The sequence below is a fragment of the Oncorhynchus tshawytscha genome, linkage group LG16 (assembly GCF_018296145.1).
Source record: "Oncorhynchus tshawytscha isolate Ot180627B linkage group LG16, Otsh_v2.0, whole genome shotgun sequence".
Lineage (NCBI taxonomy): Eukaryota > Metazoa > Chordata > Actinopteri > Salmoniformes > Salmonidae > Oncorhynchus > Oncorhynchus tshawytscha.
The window spans coordinates 25,223,824-25,241,814 of NC_056444.1; the positions used below are offsets into that span (position 1 = coordinate 25,223,824).

The 17,991-nt window shown below is 44.0% G+C and overlaps 1 protein-coding gene across 2 annotated transcripts in view; it reads left to right on the forward strand.

Annotated features, from left to right (window-relative positions):
* cubn (cubilin (intrinsic factor-cobalamin receptor)) overlaps positions 1-14,327 on the forward strand; it is a 52,703-nt gene extending 38,376 nt beyond the window's left edge. For both annotated transcript variants that reach the window (XM_024374679.2, XM_024374680.2), the window contains exons 47-66: positions 202-389; positions 648-819; positions 1,091-1,294; positions 1,894-2,043; positions 2,343-2,464; positions 2,885-3,110; positions 3,342-3,529; positions 3,840-3,996; positions 4,101-4,250; positions 4,517-4,705; positions 7,137-7,263; positions 7,799-8,016; positions 9,283-9,488; positions 9,630-9,795; positions 11,506-11,714; positions 12,050-12,191; positions 12,363-12,544; positions 12,814-12,979; positions 13,285-13,520; positions 13,921-14,327. In XM_024374679.2, coding sequence (XP_024230447.1) covers positions 202-389; positions 648-819; positions 1,091-1,294; positions 1,894-2,043; positions 2,343-2,464; positions 2,885-3,110; positions 3,342-3,529; positions 3,840-3,996; positions 4,101-4,250; positions 4,517-4,705; positions 7,137-7,263; positions 7,799-8,016; positions 9,283-9,488; positions 9,630-9,795; positions 11,506-11,714; positions 12,050-12,191; positions 12,363-12,544; positions 12,814-12,979; positions 13,285-13,520; positions 13,921-14,028 — 3,506 coding nt within the window. In that variant the 3' untranslated portion in view covers positions 14,029-14,327. The remainder of the gene's footprint in view (positions 1-201; positions 390-647; positions 820-1,090; positions 1,295-1,893; positions 2,044-2,342; positions 2,465-2,884; positions 3,111-3,341; positions 3,530-3,839; positions 3,997-4,100; positions 4,251-4,516; positions 4,706-7,136; positions 7,264-7,798; positions 8,017-9,282; positions 9,489-9,629; positions 9,796-11,505; positions 11,715-12,049; positions 12,192-12,362; positions 12,545-12,813; positions 12,980-13,284; positions 13,521-13,920) is intronic.
* The last annotated feature ends 3,664 nt before the right edge of the window (positions 14,328-17,991 follow it).

Below are 17,991 nucleotides of genomic sequence, written 5' to 3' on the forward strand. Positions count from 1 at the left end.
AGGCTGTAACGTATCAAAATGTGGAAAAAGGGAAGGTCTGAAAAGTTTCCGAATGAGCTGTGTGTGATTTCTGTGTCATAGCTTTGTGTAGTATTGGTATTAGCAGTGAAAATGACTGACTGACAGTAGAAGTTAATAAACTGTGTTGATGTTAACAACACTTTCTTTCTTTCTCATTCTTTCCGTCCTGTCCCCCTACAGTGTGTGGAGGTGAGCTGAACGCTCCCTCGGGGACCATCTCGTCCCCTAACTATCCCAACCTGTACCCTCACAGCCGTACATGCCGTTGGGAGATCACTGTGGTCCCGGGGAGAAGGGTCACTCTCACCATCAACGACCTTCGGCTGGAGGGCACCAGCAGCAGCAGCTGCTACGCCGACTATGTGGATGTGGGTCCCACTTATCTTTCAGCTTCTCTTCTTTTAGGTTCACTTTTCATCCTTTAAGTCGGTGTGTTTTATTTTCTCATTTGCCTCCGTTTGCTGTGCAGTCATATCATCTAAGACTAAAATCTACTCAATCCTTCTAGCACATAATCAGCCCGGTCACATCCATGGTTCTTTCCATGCTTCCAGTATGACTTTATTGGTTCTAATGCAGTTCTAATTGTTCTAACTGGTTCTGATGGCGTGGTTCTACTCCCTCAGGTGTTAAACGGCGTGGCGGTAACCGCCCCTCATATCGAGCGGCTGTGTGGCACCGTGCCAACAGGCTACCAGGTTAAGTCGTCGGGCAACACCATGACTGTAGTGTTCCGTACCGACTCCTCTGTCTCTAATGGAGGCTTTACAGCTACCTACTCCTCCAATGAAGATGCATGTGAGCACAGCTTTACTCTCCTCTCCCTCGCAACTTTCCCCAGGGTGTTTAGTATAAGATCATGTTTTCTCAGGGTTTTGACCTCTTTCAAAGACATTTAAAGACACTTTTAATGCAAAGCATGTCTTTAATGTGTGAAGTGTGTTGCCATCCTTATAGGGATGTTAACATTTGGATTTGAATTATCAGAACTGCTCTCAGGGGAAATATCATACATTTAAAATACCCTTCAGTGCTTTCTTGTTCTAAACCTCTATGTCCTTCTCCATAGTGTGTGGTGGCATCCTCAGTGACCCAGCTGGAGGTAACTTCACCTCTCCGGGCTACCTCACCTCTAACTACAGCAACAACCTGAACTGTGAGTGGCTGATCCAGAACCCTACACAAATCAACTCGTCCATCGTGGTCATCCTAGAAGACCTACACCTGGAGAACCATCAGACCTGCGAGTCCGACTACATAGAGTTCCGCCTCGGTGAGTCACAATGCTGGATGTGTCGTTTTGCTAATCGAAGAATGTTTGTGTTCGTTTCCAAAGTGACTACTCATTGGAGCGGTTTCACAGACACAGATTTAAGCATAGCCGTAGAAAAATATATATATATATTTTTTTTTTTGCCATTTAAATTTGACCCCTTTTTTCTCCACAATTTTCAATCTTGCCTCATCGCTGCAACTCCCCAATGGGCTCGGGAGAGGCGAAGGGGGAGTCACGCGTCCTTCGAAACATGACCCACCTAACTGCACTCCTTAACACCCGCCAGCTTAACCCGGAAGCTAGCCGCACCAATGTGTCGGAGGAAACACCATTCAACTGGCGAGCGGGGCCAGCCTGCAGGCACCGTCCTAACTCGCCACAAGCAGAATCGCTCCTCTAGCAGCGTGATGAGCCACTGCGCCAAGCCCCAGATCCTTCATTGAGTTTGCTTTTTGTTCCAGGACGAATCGTAATCTGTGTCTGGGAAATTTCCCCTAAGTGATAAAGACAAGTGATTATGTGCCTAACCGTTCTGTAACTGATCCCCATAAACAGGCTGTGTAACTGTGTGGATGTTGTGCATCTTCCCTTCCTAGGTGACTCTAGCGGGGAGCTGCTGGCCCAGTTCTGTGGCCAGACCACTCCGATGATTCCCCTGGTGGTGTCCACCCCTGAACTCTGGGTCCACTTCCAGACCAACCAAGCTATAGGAGACCTGGGCTTCAAGGCCAAGTACTTATTCTCCGGTGAGCTTAGCCCCATCTCTCACGTACAGTTCCTCAACGTCTCTAAACTCAACATCATGTGGTCCAAGCACCACTAGTTTTATTCTGAGGGATATCAGACACAGATCGATGCTCCACTAAGGCATCAAGATATGAAATGTAGCATTACAATCTTCATAACCTCTCCATCTCCCTATATAGTGTGGTGGTTGGTAGACTGGGTAAGGAGGTATAATCCTGCCTTCTCAAACATTTACCTATTTACTCAGCCATTGTGTCTAGCTCCTAACCTCTACCTCTGTCTCCTTACCTCCCTGTAGAATGTGGTGGTTGGCAGACCGGACAGGGAGGTGTAATCTCCAGCCCTGCCTATCCTAACCTCTACCCCAGCCCCAGTCGCTGTACTTGGTTACTGGAGGCCCCTGAGGGCCACACCATCACTGTGAGTAGTAGAGAATCCCTCAGCAGCATGTCCTGGAGCTGGGTTAAATCTTGTGTGTGTGGTTTGGTAGCTAAAGTTAGCTACATAGCTAACACTGTAAGACTAATATCAATCAGCATGTGAACTAGCTAGCTAGCCATATTGGGAAGTGAAGAGGATTTGTGATGCGTTTCTCTAATGTCTTCTGGTAGATGGTGTGATTGTTATATTTGTTTACCTGGATGGTCAATTTCTTAGGTAATAGTGACATTAATAGTAACATTGATGTAGTGTATGGTATTTATGCAGAGCTGGTGCTATAAATTGGATGGTATAATATAAACTCAACTTGTGCAACACAAACAGCCATCACATTCCATACAGATTTACCTTAAAAACATTCAAACCACCCCTCCATTTACCCCCTGTTGTCCCCCTCAGCTCACCTTCAGCTACTTCAACCTGGAGCCTCACAATACCTGTGGCTGGGACTCTGTCACCATCTTCAACGGGGGCTCCCCAGGGTCTCCTGTGATTGGCCAGTACTGTGGAACCACCTCCCCAGGAACCATCCAATCAGGGTCCAACAAGCTGGTGGTGGTTTTCCTGGCCGATCACTCAGTGTCCAGAGGAGGGTTTGTGGCCACCTGGTCAACTGACTCCTCAGGTAGGCTATGGGCCGAGGAATGACCAGAATGTCGTCTTGCCCAGGGTTGAGGTCAACTCAGGGAATTAACAAAAATTAAAAAGCAAGGATGGAAATCGGACTTGGAATTTCAGTTTACTTTCTGGATTAACTGAATTTATATGGAATTCACCCCAGCCCTGGTCTTGGGATTGTTCTGTGATAGTTGTGTGATATGTTGTGAAAATATGATGTACTGTTGTATCCCTAAAGGCTGTGGAGGAGTGATACACGCTGACACTGGCGTCATCAAGTCTCCCAACTACCCCCAGAACTTCCCTGCCAACATTGAGTGTTCCTGGACCATCATCGCCCACGAGGGTAACCACCTGGAGATGAACTTCAACTCTGACTTCCAGATTCCTGATGCCAACGGGCAATGTCAGAGCAGCTACATCAAGGTGAACACACACTATTGAACCTCCTAGCTCCTACACTTGCTTGATAAGATTGCGCCCTCTATTAAAATAGCCTTTGGTATTGCAAGGTTGATGCTCCGCTGACATCATACGACTAAAATAATGAACCCAAGGAGTGGGAATTATTTTGTATAATGGTTCTGTGCAGGGGTGTGTGGTACGCCACTGGTTCTGTGGTCTGCTAGCTGCAGGGTGTGACAGCACTGATCCAGTTGACATCATCACTCCCTACTGTACAGTACACACTGAACATAACGTCTGTTTGTTACTATCTCTGTCGTATTACCTGTAGGTGTGGTCAGGTGATAGTGAGACCGCTGATGGACTGCTAGCTACAGGTTGTGGTACCACCGCCCCAGCCCCCATCATCGCTCCCTACAACACCATCACCACTAGGTTCCAGTCCACTGGAACCCCAGGAAGAGGCTTCTCAGCCAACTACATCACACGTGAGTAGAGTACTACTAGTGTCTGTTAGGTACACATTTACAGTCGTAATATATCAGTGTATTTTAACTACTATAAAGTTCTGTCTGTTGGCGTCTTCTCTCAGGGTGTGGAGCTAACTTCACTGCCCCCACCGGCCGGGTGGTGTCACCCAACTACCCAGCCGACTACCCCTTATTCTCCGACTGTAGTTACCTCATAGACGTTGGACCCCAGACTGTTGTCATCCTGGAGTTCCGCACCTTCCAGGTAGAAGGTAAGAAGAAGAACCATCTAAATGGTCATCTTGGCTCTCCTGCAACATGATAGATGTGTAACAACTGCACAAGAGGTTTGTCTCATGCTCTTTGCTGTTGAGAAATTCCGCCCGATATGCTGCTTCCAAAATGTGTGTCGCTTATTCTACCTTCAAATCACATTCATAATACTATGATTAATTTGACAGTTATTTTCCCCCCATGTTGTCCTAGCCTGTGTCCTTTGAGTCCTGTCCTAGCCTGTGTCCTTTGTGTCCTGTCCTAGCCCACTCCACGTGTATGTTTGATGGGGTGAAGGTGTACGGTGGTACCCACCCTACGGGGACCCCTGTGGCCACAGTGTGTGGCAGCTCCATCCCTGGGCCCTTCAGCACCCTGGGACCCATGCTGGTCAACTTCTACTCCGACTCCATCATCAACGACAACGGCTTCCTGGCTGAGTACAGAGCTATACGTGAGTTTCATGCTTCAAGTCTGAGGCCCAATTCTAAATCAACCCATGGACCCTAAGCCATCTACCAGAGGTGTCCAACTCAATTCCTGGCCGTGCCTCTGCTGGTTTTTGTTATTTCCTTTCCTTTCTAATTTCGACCTAGACAGCAAGGTGAGGAGAGTTCCTAACTACCTTCAGAGGACTGGAGTTTGACGCATTTTCTGTATGCACTTGAAAAAATCTGAGAAGATTTTATTTGTGTAAGCAAATGTGGTAAAACGTCCACCTAGCCTACAAAAGGCAAGGGGGAGCTATTACCATATTGAGTATCAGTGCATTCTGGCCCTGACTGGGTCTGTCTGAGCCTCTGGGCTCAGAGTTTTGGGCTTTTGGCCTCATAGTTCTGGGGTTGTTTACCATTAAGAGGGGAATGCTGCCGTTGCGCTGGCGCTCCATTCAGCCCAGTGGAGAATGTGAGGAATGGAGAGAGGCTGCGCTTTCTAACAATTAGAGGGGATTTGAGAGGAGAAGAGGGCTCTGGATACAAGGCCACAGCAGATGGATACCAGGCCAGGGACAACACATACACATAATAGACCCACACACACACATACAGTGCCTTCAGAAAGTATTCACACCCATTTTACTCTTTCCAAATGTTGTTGTGTTACAGCCTGACTTTAAAATGGATTAAATTGCTTTTTTTTGGTCACTAGCCTACACACAATAATACCCCATAATGTCAAAGTGGAATTATTATTATTATTAAAAGAATGTAAGCTGAAATGTCTTGAGTCAGTAACTATTCAACCCCTTTGCTATGGCAAGCCTAAATAAGTCCAGGAGTAAAAATGTGTTTAACAAGTCACATAATAAGTAGCATGGACTCATTCTGTGTGCAATAATAGTGTTTAACATGGTTTTTAAACATCTCTGTACCCCACACATACAATTATCTGTAAGGTCCATCAGTCGAGCAGTGAATTTCAAACACTGATTCAACCACAAAGAAGGACACCTGTTGGTAGATGGATTTAAAAAATGAAAGGCAGACATTGAATACCCCTTTGAGCAGGGTGCACTTATGAATTTCTCTATTGGATGGTTTATCAATACATCCAGTCACTACAAAGATACAGGCGTCCTTCCTAACTCAGTTGCCGGAGAAGAAGGAAACCGCTCAGGGATTTCACCATGAGGCCAATTATGACTTTAAAACAGTTTAATGGCTGTAATAGGATAAAACTGAGGATGGCTCAACAACATTGCAGTTACTCCACAGTACTAACCTAATTGAAAAAAATGTATATATATTACAAAACATGCATCTTGTTTGCAACAAGGCACTAAAGTAATATTGCAAAAAATGTGGCGAGACAATTAACTTTTATCCTGAATACAAAGTGTGATGTTTTGGAGCAAAAATACAACACATAGCACTCTACATATTTTCAAGGAAGGTGATGGCTACATTATGTTATGGGTGTGCTTGTAAACATTAAGGACTGGGCAGTTTTTCAGGATAAAAAAAAAAGTGTAATTGAGCTACGTGCAGGAAAAATCCTAGAGGAAAATCTGGTTCAGTCTGCTTTCCCCCAGACACTGGGAGATGGGTTCACCTTTCAGCAGGACAATAACCTAAAACACAAGGGCAAATCTACGCTGCAGTTGCTTACCAAGAAGACCGTAAATGTTCCCGAGTGTTCCAAAACTGATTTACAGTTTTGACTTAATTAAATCTACTTTCATTTTCAACAAATTTGATAATATTTCTAAAAACATGTTTTGACTTTGTCATTACAGGGTATTGTGGTAAATGGGTGAGATTTTTTTTGTTTGTTAATCATTTTGAATTCAGGCTGTAACACAGCAAAATGAATAAGTCAAGGGGTATGAATACTTTTCTGAAAGCATGCACACACGCGCGCACGCACACGCACGCACGCACACACACACACCCTTCAATTCATAAGGATTAAACTCTGACCTCTGTAATATTCAGACATGCAGCCTGTCAGACAGAACAGTAAATACGTATCATCATCAGTAGCTAAATGACTCAGACGGGTACCTACACACTTCAGACAGGGCAGCCATTATAGCCTCTATAATGGGGGAGACACCACTCTCCATCAAGCCTTTTAGATGATTCATGTCTGGAGTGGCAGGGTAAACGTGACTGGCTGCACATTGAAAGCTCAGAGTAGTCAAAAACAAAAAGACGTATTGCTTTATTTTTTTGCATGCTTCATAATGAAAACAGCTCTTCTCTCAGAGCCCAAGACACACAACAAAATACAGTCTGAAAATAAACCGAATTCATTTAAGTAGGATTCATTCAAGTATATTTACTTCAAGTAGAAGAAAAGGGGGAGGAAGGAGACTAATTAAGGGATTGGTGTTTCTGGTATGGTCAGAATGGTATTAATCTGTGTTTTTTTTTTACTATTAGCATGTGGAGGTGTGTTCAACAGCACTTCTGGTACGGTCAGCAGCCCGGCTGGCATCGATAACTACCACCACAACATGAACTGTACCTACCACATCGTCGTCACTGAAAACAAGGTCATCAACCTCAAGTGAGTCCAAGGGACATGCTGCTTTGTCTACTAACCCAGAGAAGGTCTAATAAGGATCAGAAAACCAACACAATCCATCATCATTCAAAATAAGAACAGGGAGCAAATGCAAGGCTTAAGCTGAAGTGTTGACTTAGCCTAAAGCACATACAGACTGCATTCTTAGCTAACAATAAGTACCTCATGTCTGTAGTGTAGTAAGATCATTCTGATTCTGAGAACAGACCGTCTCATGTCCCCCGTTTCCACCTGCAGGTGTTAATGCCTTTGTGTCACACCATAACCCCCACACACAGAGAGAGAGAGAGAGAGAGTGTGTGTGTGTGTGTGTGTGGAAAGATTTCCTCTATGGACCAGGCACAGCCTAACTCAAAACAATTACTTTCCTCCTAAGGGACATTCTGTGCGTGGCAGTGCTTTAACAGACCCACATGAACAGGTTGACACCTCTTCCAGAAAGTCGTGTCAGGCTTTAAGTGACCTCCACATCTCCTCAGATGTCCCATTACCCTCTGCCTCTCCTTCCACCAATCAGGTGGAACACCTTCCATCTGGAGGCATCGTCGTCCTGTCGCTATGACTATGTGATCGTGTACGACGGGCCCAACGCCATGGCACCTATAATGGGGCAGTTCTGTGGCACGGAACTCCCGCCCAACCTCCAGTCCACAACCAATCAGATGTTTATCGCTTTCACGACCGACTCATCTGTGTCTGGGATTGGCTGGAGGGCCACCTACTTTGAGACTCTGGGTAGGTCATCCTACACCCGGCTTCTCTATTTGTCTATTTTAAAACAGTGGATGGTGTTAAATTTTTCTTATCTAAGTGTCCCAGACACTAATGGGCTATTTGAAAACAACGGACTGTATCTATATAAAAGATTGGTACATATCTTACATTGTCCTATACTTATTCAGGCCTCAAGCTACTGTCGACGTTCAGTTAATATAGTTTGTTTTACACTCACTCTAGAGAAGTGAGAGGCCAGGATTGTTGTTCTACTCTCTCCAATATTAACCCACATGTCTTAAATCGCTATGTGGGGAGTGGGGGGTTGTACATTCCCAATGACTGCCCCGCTGCGCATAAACAGCCTTTTGTCCATCCGATGGGCAGGGGGCCAGCCAGCCATATTAGTGTACTCAGACCAGGACAAAAGAGAGAGTGAGAGAGGCATTCTGCATGCATCAAGCTAGTGAATAAAGGGCGAGAATGTTTTTTTTTGTGTTTTTTTAATCTCTTTTGCCATTTATTTTAATGCATTTTATCTAGTTGATTAGTGTTTGATAGTCTAGATGCAAATGTCTCTATAAAGTATAGAGAGGGTTGATTTGTGTTTGATAGTCTACTGTAGATACAAAAGGCTCTATAAAGTATAGAGGGCTGAAAAAGAATCCCAAGATTCCGTCATTGTCATAGAAGAGAGCCATGGTGAGTCACCCCACTCTGTGTTACACTTAAATCAATCTCCAGCTGTGGTTACCCCTGTTTCCCATGGAGCTGAAGGCCATCCGAGGGATGTGAGCAGCTGAACAGACTGGGCAGAGGGGGAAGATTTATGACGGCGCACACAAACACTCCTCTGTCTCTGGGAATGTTGGGAGTTCTATAGGTTTTAACACATTATGTTCAGTGTTCACAGCATACCCCCTCAGAGCTCAGACATCCAGTCCCTCAGTTAGTTTTGATGCATACAGCAACAGCAGGAGGGACAACTGGGTATATGGGGACATGTGATATCTTGATGTGATATTAAATATCACTTGATGGGTGGATACTCAACAAGTACTGTTTTGAATGTGTACCACCCTTGTTTGATGATGTAGGCCTATACATGTGTAGTAACAGCCTTCTTTGAGAATTCATGGATATATAGCGCTATCTGCTGTTCACTTATGGAAGCCTGCATGAGAACTCCCAAAGCCCACAAGCTATATCATAACTCTTTATCACATATGCCCATGTCTTCCTCTACCCTCTTCCACTTTTCTCTTCCTCCCCTCTCTCTCTCTCCAGGCCCGGCACAAGGTTGTGGGGGTTTTCTCTCTACACCTATAGGGATGTTTGGCTCTCCGGACTCTAACGGTGATGGGAACTATGAGTACAATATGGACTGCCTGTGGACTATCACCATGCCCATCAACAAAGTCATTAACCTCACCTTCTCCTCGTTTGAACTGGAGGGAACGTCTACATCTACCTGCCATTACGACTACGTCAAGGTTAGGAGATCTAGCATTCCTTCCATTCATTTGTTCACTCATTTGTTTATTTGCTCTCTCGTTTGTTCGTTCTTTCACTCATTAATCTGCTCTCTCTCTTTCTTTCTTTCTTTCTTCCCCCCTTCTACCCTTCACCATCAGATCTTTGACGGAGACAATATGAACTTCCCTCTGGTGGGGACGTACTGTGGACGTGATGTAATCCCGGGTCCCTTTGTGTCTGTTAGTAACTTCCTGACTGTACACTTCGTCACTGACAGCTCTATCAGCTACAGGGGCTTCAACGCCACCTACAGGGCACAGGACAGTAAGACACCCTTTGATCTATTCCCTTCCTTTCTTTCTATAAAAGTTCACCTGCCCTGCACTCATTGGCTAATCCATCACACTATTATTAATACAAACATTGAACACATATTTACAGTACCAGTCAAAAGTTTGGACAAACCTACTCATTCAAGGGTTTTTCTTTATTTGTTACTATTTTCTACAATTTAGAATAATAGTGAAGACATCAAAACTATGAAATATCACATATATGGGCAGTAACCAAAACAGTGTTACATTCTTCCAAGTAGCCACCCTTTGCCTTCATGACAGCTTTGCACACTCTTTGAAAACTCTCAACCAGCTGCATGAGGTAGTCACCTGGAATGCATTTCAATTAACAGATATTCCTTGTTAAAAGTTCATTTGTGGAATTTCCTTCCTTTATGCGTTTGAGCCAATCGGTTGTGTTACAAGTTAGGAGTGGTATACAGAAGATATCCCTATTTGGTAAAAGACCAAGTTCTTATTATGGCAAGAACAGCTCAAATAAGCAAAGAGAAACGACAGTCCATCATTACTTTAAGACATGAAGATCAGTCAGTCCGGAAATGTCAAAGTTTCTTCAAGTGCAGTTGCAAAAACCATCAAGCACTATGATGAAACTGTCTCTCATGAGGACAGCCACAGGAAAGGAAGACCCACAGTTACCTCTGCTGCAGAGGATAAGTTAATTAGAGTTAACTGCACCTCAGATTGCAACGCAAATAAATGCTTCACGGAGTTCAAGTAACAGACACATCTCAACATCAACTGCTCAGAGGAGACTGCGTGAATCTGGCCTTCATTGTCGAATTGCTGCAAAGAAACCACTACTAAAGGACACCAATAAGAAGAAGAGAGTTGCTTGGCCAATCATGGTGGAAATCTGTCCTTTGGTCTGATGGGTCCAAATTTGAGATTTTTGGTTCCAATCGCTGTGTCTTTGTGAAATGCAGAGTAGGTGAACGGATGATCTCTGCGTGTGTGGTTCCCACAGTGAAGCATGGAGATGTGATGGTGTCGGGGTGCTTTGCTGGTGACACTGTGATTTATTTAGAATTCAAGGCACACTTAACCAGCATGGCTACCACAGCATTCTGCAGCGCTGCGCCATCCCTTCTGGTTTGCGCTTAGTGGGACTATCATTTGTTTTTCAACAGGACAATGACCCAAAACACACCTCCAGGCTGTGTAAGGGCTATTTGACCAAGGAGGAGAGTGATTGAGTGCTGCATCAGATGACCTGGCCTCCACAATCACCAACCTCAACCCAATTGAGATGGTTTTGGATGAGTTGGACCGCAGAGTGAAGGAAAAGCAGCCAACAAGTGCTCAGCATATGTGGGAACTCCTTCAAGACTTTTGGAAAAGCATTCCTCATGAAGCTGGTTGAGAGAATGCCAAAAGTGTACAAAGCTTTCATCAAGGGTGGATACTTTGAAGAATCTAAAATATATTTTGATTTGTTTAACACTTGTTTTGGTTAATACATGATTCCATATGTATTATTTCATAGTGTTGATGTCTTCACTATTATTCCACAATGTAGAAAATAGTAAAAATAAAGAAAAACCCTTGAATGAGTAGGTGTGTGCAAACTTTTGACTGGTATTGTATATTAATTGGCGTGTGGGTATTTCGATTCACAAGACTGTGTGTGTGTGTGTGTGTGGATGTGTGCGTGTGTGCGTGCGTGCGCGTTATCCAGGACTCTGCGGAGGCACTCTGAACGCTACAAATGCGGTCCAGACCATAACATCTCCTATGTACCCCAACGCCTATCCCCCGTTCATCTCGTGTCGCTGGGTCCTGGACGCCCCTCCTCAGGAGAGCGTTAAAGTAGCCGTACAGCAATTCAACCTGCAGCCCAGCCAGAGCTGTAACACCAACTTCCTGCACATGAGTGACTGGCCTGTGGTGAGACAGGCTAGCCAATTTTCTGTTGTTGCTTTTTTATGTGTTTATTTGTACAGAGTGTTCTTGGGTCACTTGAAAGTCACCTACAATTAAACGTTGTATTATATACTTAAATTTGTAGGATACTACTACTCTAGATGTCAGCTCTTTTAAACTGTGACAATAGCCGACACCATTACTGTACTGACAGGCATACTGGCACCTCCTTGTGAAGCCGATACGTATTGCATGTCAGGACTGGGAATATTATTTTAGAAAGTCCGTCTTCACTCTGTGAGTCTCCTAAAAAGACTTACTCTAATACCCTTAATCTTTCTGTATTGTGTGTTTCACAGGGAGACTACGGACAGGCACACAAGTTCTGTGCTGCGGACCACATCCCAGACTTCTACAGCTATGGGAGGACCATGCACATCGTCTTCAAGTCTGACGCCTTCATCACCGGCAACGGAATGAGTCTGACCTATCAGGTGGCAGGTATGGTGATAGCAGACTTCCAACTGTTAAGAGGCTCCCTCTTACCCTATTCCCCTTTTACTAGTGACTTATTTTAAACATCTGTGTTTGTCCCATGTCTTTATCTTTAATGTATTTGTCTGGTGTTTTCTCCCTTGTCTGATTATTCGTCTCTCCTGTGTGTTCCTCCAGGTTGCAGCAGGACCTATGAGCAGGCCTACGGCTACCTGAAGAGCCCCGACTGGCCTAACATCTACCCCCACAATGTCGACTGTACCATCATCCTCATGGCCCCCCAGAACAACTCCATCTCTCTGTTCTTCAACAGCTTCAACCTGGAGTCCCACTCCACCTGTAGTTATGATTACCTAGAGGTGAGGACACAGACTGTCTCAGTCTGCCACTTTACTTGATGCATGGCCATTTTATACCATACAAGGGCGTGGTTGAAATTCTCTCCTGACAGTCTGTTCTAAGTTAGTTTTTTATGCCCATTTTCATATCTTGGAATGTTCCATTTTGATGGCATTTGGATGACCACATAAAATATTATTTAGCTGCTTTATGAATTCTGTGTATCCCAGTCAGTCATTTCTTGGTGTTGTATGTTTATAAAAGGCAACGTCTCGTCCCTGTTCCTCAGGTCCGGAATGGCAGTACAGAATCTGCCCCACTGTTAGGAAAGTACTGCGGGTCCACACTTCCCAATCCTATATTCCCGGGCACCAACCAGCTTTACATGCGCTTCAAGAGTGACTTCTCTGGTGCCAAGGACGGCTTTGAGATCACCTGGACCTCTTCTCCAGAGGGTGAGTGATTTAACCCTGTAGGGTGTCCCCATCCTGAAAGACAAGAGACACATTCCTAGTCCTAAACCATCTCCTCCTTCTGTAGTTTACCATATGATGCAACTGAGGCAATGGTCAAGATCTATCCATTTCTAATGACAAAATAGCTGTTTGGTTTATTAAAAAAGGAGCCTACCAAAAGGTTCTAACAGTGTATCTGTAGTAAACAATTGTATAAGGGGATATCAGCAGAGAAGTTGCTCGCTTTTATATTGTAGGTGTGGGTCTGTGCAGGATGTGCATTTTCATGTGTGTTTTCTCCCCAGGTTGTGGAGGGCGGTTATACGGAGACCACGGCTCGTTGACCAGTCCGAACTACCCTGGCAACTATGCCAACGGTACCCACTGTGAGTGGGGCATTAAGGCTCCTAATGGGCGTGTGGTGACTGTCACCTTCGCCCAGATCAGCATTGATGACCCAGGAGACTGCCAGAACAACTACCTGAAGCTGTTTGACGGGAAAGATGCCAGCACTCCTCCTATTGGCCCTTACTGTGGAGCGGTACGTAACATAGGAATTCATATTTAACTTTAGATGACTTTGTTGATTTGTTTCCATTTTATTGTAGGGAACGTAGGTATCATCGTACTCAACCTCAAATGGTCTTATTTTGGTGCGATGAACCAATAAACAATGATGTTCAGAAAATGAACGGTGATTCGCACTAAAAAATAGACCACTTATTTTTCCTTGCTTTTCAGCGGGCAAATGAAAATAATTGACATTTTATTGAGGAACAAAAGAGCATATCTGGATTATGTGGCATTTGTAAAAATGTATCAATAGCGTTTATTATACAGTTAACATACAGATGATAAAATATGATTAATGATTGTTGTCATATAAGGGCAAGGTTTCTGTTTTTCTCCCCTAACCCTCCCTTCTTTCTTGTCGTTCAAAGGAGACGAATATCGCTCCGTTCACAGCATCCTCACACCACGTCTACGTCGTGTTCAACGCCCAGTATTCTGTCCTGCCTTCTGGGTTCAGGCTTACATGGAGCAGCTGATAGGACACACACTCACACACTAACCACATGCTTGTTTACAGATTCTCTAATCATGCCAGTGCAACTGGACATCTGCCATGAGATCTTAGCAGACCAATTAAATGTAAATAATGAAAAAGCTCTAAAATTGGACCATAGAATGTTTGAATCATCTGTTTGTAGATAATTTTCGAAAGAATGGCAAATATGTATTTTATGGAGTTGCAATTGGATAATAAATTAATGTATTTTTTCATATAAGATCTTTGATGTGCCAGCCGACATAGCAACCTTTTAATAAAAGTTATGTTTTAAACGTATTATGGGGGTATCTATCTTACAGGGCAGCAGTTGTATTGAATTGTAAATGCATGTATTACATCAGGAGACAACTTTATGACCAGACTGACGTTCCACATACACATATTATTAGTGGAATGTATTTGGGTTCTGAGAAGCAACAGTCGTGCAAAACATGAAACAAGCTCCTTTTTCATTGGTAGGGATCTCTCTTAAAATACTTACATCTCTTAATCAAAATATGTTGTTGGTATACACTGAGTGTACAAAACATTAGGGGCATTAGGAGCATAGATGAAGATACGATAACCTCAGATCTAAATATGCAGTGACAGTCCGAATATGTATTCTGTAAGGTCTTTGTTCCCTTCAATGGCCCGTTGTTGCTACATCAGGTTGTATGTACACTGAGTGTACAAAACATTAGGAACAACTTCCTAATATTGAGTTGCCCTCAGAACAGCCTTAATTCATCAGGGGAATGGACTCTATATGGTGTCAAAAGTGTTCCACAGGAATGGTGGCCCATGTTGACTCCAATGCTTCAGTTGTCAAGTTGGCTGGATGTCCTATGGGTGGTGGATCATTCTTGATAAACAAAGGAAACTGTTGAGCGTGAAAAACCCGTTCTTGATACACTCAAACCGGTGCGCCTGGCACCTACTACCATACCCTGTTCAAAGGCACTTTAAGATTTTGTTTCTTGCACTTTCACCCTCTGAAAGGCACACATACACAATCCATATCTCAAGGCTTAATAAATCCTTCTTTAATCTGTCTCCTCCCCATCCACACTGATTTTGGAGGTGACGTCAATAAGGGATCATAGCTTTCACCTGTGTCCAACTGGTCAGTCTGTCTTGGAAAAACAGGTGTTAGTGTTTTGTACACTTCTATGATGTTAATTCCATTTATCAACAGGAACATTTTGGCTGACCCTTTTTGCTCAAATTTTGTTTCCCCCCTATACACACACATGCATACTCCCCAAACACACACACATTCTACACAAGCTCCCTGTCAGTGAGTGTGTCTAATTCCATCAGTTATTGGACTGTCTAATTTGAGTGGAGTTTCAAACCCTCTGGCTCTGCTAGTGCTCCTGGACACGCCTCAACTGACATGACACCTCTGACAGCCCTGATCAAACAGACAGTAAGAGAGAAGGAAAGAGGGGGATAGTAAAGAGAGATAGGAGAGGGGGTAGCAGAGAGCAAGAAAGAGGGGGCAATGAGAGGCTGAGAGAGAAAGTAGAGGGGGAGGGAGGAGAGAGATGGATAGTGGAGAAGGAGAGAGACAGATTGATAGCTGGGAGAGAGGGATCAGAGTAAATGCTGTCAGAACCAGACTTACACAGACAGTGCTAATATTGTTCTGACAGCTATGGGAGAAAAGGATCAGGAAGGCTAGCGCTCTCAGGGGAGTAAGAATGGTCTGAGGGACTTAAGCGGTATTATTCTGCAGGAACCAATAAAGGGACACCAGAAATGCAGAGTATGTCAATTAGCGTGTGCGGGTAACGTCTCCCACAGCAGTTCTACAGACAAAAGCACAGGTAAACATTTACATTTTAGTCATTCAAGACGCTCTTATCCAGCGGGACTTACAATAAATCAATCACATGTATTCATAATACCCTTTTTACATCAGCAGTTGTCACAAAGTGTTTATACAGAAACCCAGCCCAAAACCCCAAAGAGCAAGCATTGCGGTTATAGTCACCAACACAAAGCCTGACAGCGCCATCCCCACCAGGACAATGCTATCCAGGTTAGCATCCATGCCGTCCAGTCCGGGAACCACAGGATGGAGGGGGTCTAGGCCAAAGCAGAGGTTGATCTTGCCCCCCACATAGAGCGTCATACTGATCAGGTCGTTTTTGCAACACAGCATGAGGCCTCGCTCTCCGATCAGCTGCTTGTTCTGGTGGTAGGCAACAGTAAATGCAATGACTAGAGAGTGAGAGAGATTGGGGAAGTGTGAGGTGCCCTCTTACACTCAATAACTTTTTTCACCTGTAGCTGCCATGATTGCAGCAAAGCATCTACCATCACATCACACTACCACGGTGGTGGTAGTGTGATGGAGTGGGATGCTTTGCTGCCTCAGGACCAGGACGACTTGTCTTAATAGAAGGAACCATGAATTCCACTCTGTATCAGAGAATTCTACAGGAGGATGTCAGGCTATCCGTCTGTGAGCTCAAGCTGAAGCGCAGCTGCGTCATGCAGCAAGACAATGATCCAAATAACACAAGCAAGTCTACATACAGGTGGCTGAAAAGCAACGCATTTAATGTTTTGGAAATCCAGACCTAAACCCAATTTGAGATGTTGTGGCAGGACATGAAACGAGCAGTTCCTGCTCGAACACCCACAAATGTCGCTGAATTAAAGCAGTTTTGCATGGAAGAGTGGGACAAAATTCCTCCACATCGATGTGAGAGACTGATCAACAACTACAGGAAGTGTTTGGTTGCAGTCATTTCAGCTAAAGGTTATTAAGTGTTATTAAGTGTAAGTGGGCAACTCCTTTTTCACACAGGGACTTTGGGTGTTGCGTAACTTTGTTTATAAAATAAATGAAATAAGTATCCACATTGTGTGTTACTTGTTCACTCAGTTTCCCTTTATCTAAATTACGTTTTGGTTGAAGATCTGACAAAATTCAGTGTCGAAAATGTGCAAAAACAGAGACAATCAAAAATGGGGGAAATCGGAAGTTTACATACACCTTAGCCAAATATATTTAAACTCAGTTTTTCACAATTCCTGACATTTAATCCTAATTAAAATCCCTTTTTAGGTCAGTTAGGATCACCACTTTATTTTAAGAATGTGAAATGTCAGAATAATAGTAGAGAGAATGATTTATTACAGCTTTTATTTCTTTCATCACATTCCCAGTTTTAAATTGTTTAACTTCTGTCAAACATTTCGGGAATCCTTCCACAATCTTCCCACAATAATTTGGGTGAATTGTGGCCCATTCCTCCTGACAGAGCTGGTGTAACTGAGTCAGGTTTGTAGGCCTCCTTGCTTGCCCACGGCTTTTCAGTTCTGCCCACAAATGTTCTATAGGATTAAGGTCAGGGCTTTGTGATGGCCACTCCAATACCTTGACTTTGTTGTCCTTAAACCATTTTGCCACAACTTTGGATGTATGCTTAGGGTTATTGTCCATTTGGAAGACCCATTTGCAACCAAGCTTTAACTTCCTGACTGATGTCTTGAGATGTTGCTTCAATATATCCACATAATTTTTTTCCTCATGATGCCATCTATTTTGTGAAGTGCACCAGTCCCTCCTGCAGCAAAGCAACCCACAACATGGTGCTGTCACCCCCGTGCTTCACGGTTGGGATGGTGTTCTTTGGCTTGCAAGCCTCCCCCTTTTTCCTCCAAACATAATGATGGTCATTATGCCCAAACAGTTCTATTTTTGTTTCATCAGACCAGAGGACATTTCTCCAAAAAGTACGATCTTTGTCCCCATGTGCAGTTGCAAACCGTAGTCTGTTTTTTTATGGTGGTTTTGGAGCAGTGGCTTCTTCCTTGCTGAGCAGCCTTGCTGAGCAGATTTTCCCATGATGTCAAGCAAAGAGGCACTGAGTTTGAAGGTAGGCCTTGAAATACATCCACAGGTACACCTCCAAGTGACTCAAATGATGTCAATTAGTCTATC